General features: G+C 57.7%; 2 protein-coding genes across 2 annotated transcripts; both read right to left on the bottom strand.

Annotated features, from left to right (window-relative positions):
- Window positions 1-794: 794 nt before the first annotated feature.
- Window positions 795-1,000, bottom strand: SPRG_18660 (hypothetical protein; the record flags this gene model as incomplete). The annotated part of the gene is made up of 1 exon (XM_012358096.1): window positions 795-1,000. A coding segment is annotated over one exon (206 nt), but the record flags the coding sequence as incomplete, so codon positions are not given.
- A 405-nt stretch (window positions 1,001-1,405) lies between these two features.
- Window positions 1,406-2,064, bottom strand: SPRG_18656 (hypothetical protein; the record flags this gene model as incomplete). The annotated part of the gene is made up of 4 exons (XM_012358095.1): window positions 1,995-2,064; window positions 1,837-1,944; window positions 1,542-1,784; window positions 1,406-1,498 (listed from the first exon to the last, which is right to left on the bottom strand). The coding sequence occupies exons 1-4, from the start codon at window positions 2,049-2,051 to the stop codon at window positions 1,406-1,408; spliced, it is 501 nt and encodes a 166-aa protein (XP_012213485.1). The 5' UTR covers window positions 2,052-2,064.
- Between the last annotated feature and the right edge of the window lie 29 nt (window positions 2,065-2,093).

Raw genomic sequence — 2,093 nt, 5'->3', positions numbered from 1 at the left:
ACGGACCTGCTGCAAGCGGCGGGCTTCCATGGCCTGGACGATTATGTCGTCCTGGACACTGCCGGTACCACCGACGACGCATCGGTTTGCTTGGACATCTTCGACGCGACGACGCAATGCCGCCGAGGGTGTCTCGTCCAGTGCCTACGCGTCGTGATGACGCGCCGCTCACGCAATCCAAGAAGATCGTACGTGGTCGGTGGCCAGCAACTTGCGCTGGAGGCCGCGCACAAGAGCCGATGTCGCAGTGCGCGGTCGCTCGGGTATTCCATGCCTCTCTCCGATATCGACTTCCTAGTAGATATCGAAACAACGGTCGCACAGTGCTCGTAGAAAAAGCCAAGGACGGACTCCCGGGTCTGCGGCGTCGATATCGCTGTCGTCGTCGCTGCTGGCAAAACCCGTGTCATCGTCTTTCTGCCACTCTCGGTACGTCGTGGCCGAGACCGGTCGGCCGTGGAGGCGCGCCGTCAGTTCGTCACTGTGGCCATCGAGTCGGAGTGTTCGCCTGCGTTGCGCTTGCAGCACCGCATGGCCGTGCCTCTCGACGTGACCTACTCACGATGGTGGTGGAGCCATTCCTCATGCAGGACAAAACACAAGAATACTGCCCCACGACGACGTTGCACTCTTGGTGTCGTCATTCGTGACCTCGTGCGATGTGCTGCTGTTGTCGCCATCATCATTGGGATCGCTCGCGTCTGGCACTTGATTGGCCGCCCACACTTCTGCAAACGAGCTAAGGACACAAAAAGCGTGACGTGATGATGCTCCATGCCATGAAGTTAGGATACATGGTGTCTCGAATGTTGCGCGGCGACGCGAGCGGTGGTGTGTGCGCGGACGACTTGCGTCGAGTTGTCGGTGCCGCCGCCACGGAAGGGGACGAGAGGGTCTTGACCTTGAGCGACGCCGCACGAAGAAAGCCATCACCAGGGACCCGCTTCGATACGCTGTCGGGGCGCGTGTTGCGATAGCGCATGCCATCGTGCGCCCGCATGCTCGGTCGTTTGATGACCGATGTCTAAGTTTGGAGGCTACCCCTACCCCGCGGGTCATATGTAGTCGGAGGTCCAATGCGCAGGAGTAGCTTTGAAGAGAGACAAGTAGAACAACACGTCTCTGATAGCCGATGCTTACTACGTGGCAACAGTACTTTTTCAAAACCACACACCGTGTGCAAGGCACAAGAGAGATATCGGTGGCAATCAACTAGCCTCGACGACTTTTTGATGTACAAGATGTCTGTTTCTCATGTTGACCACACTGGTTTTTGGGTACATGTCCTCGCAATGACGTTGGCGGGATCGAGACACAGCCGATGATTGTATGTACTACGCTTCCGCATCGGTGCTTTTTAACGCGAAAGAATGGAAGATGGTTGATGGAGACTGATATGAAAGCGCTACGAAGCGGCTTTGGCTTTTTTTCCTTTGGATTTGCCCGACTTGCGCTTCTTGGTTTTCTTCTTCTTCTTGGTGGACTTGCCTTCCTTGCTCTAGGACCAAACATGACAATCTGTACACTCTGAAGCGTACTACCTTGTGCAACGTATGGCGGAAACTTCCGAGCGGATTCTCGGGCAGTTTTGAGCCCGCGGTCGGAAGCCGCTTGACGCACTCGAGGCCAGGCCTGTCCTCGGGCGTCAAGAGCGCACGCTCAAAGACGTGCGCGTTGAAGTGGATGTGGTGGCGCTCAAATGCGGCGCGGATCGCGCCGACTTCGTCGAGCTCCTCTCTTCGGAGCGCGCTCATGCCATGGCTCTTCTTGCCCTCGGTGCGCACCTATCCATAGTGATGGTTTCAGCAACCTGCTTCACACTATAGTATGCTGTACCGACGGACACTGGCGCGCGGTCGTCGCAGCGTGAAAGACTCGGAATTCCGAGTCCAACGGCTGAGGCTGCGCCGGCACGAGCCCTCGAACGTCCGTCTTGGTCTTCTTCTATCGATGGTCGTATGTCGTTTCAAAGTCCCCAAATCTAGTGCACCCACTCGCTTGACACGCTGGAGCGGCGGCGTCTTGGCCGCCTCGGCAGGTACACCGAGCATGTACGAGGCCGGGTAGTGCTGCGACGCGGGCTGCGGCGCGTC

The sequence above is a fragment of the Saprolegnia parasitica genome, assembly GCF_000151545.1.
Source record: "Saprolegnia parasitica CBS 223.65 unplaced genomic scaffold supercont2.1363, whole genome shotgun sequence".
In the NCBI taxonomy this organism is placed as follows: domain Eukaryota; phylum Oomycota; class Saprolegniomycetes; order Saprolegniales; family Saprolegniaceae; genus Saprolegnia; species Saprolegnia parasitica.
The sequence above is the reverse complement of the archived record's forward strand: the minus strand, read 5'-3'. Positions and strand labels throughout refer to the sequence as shown.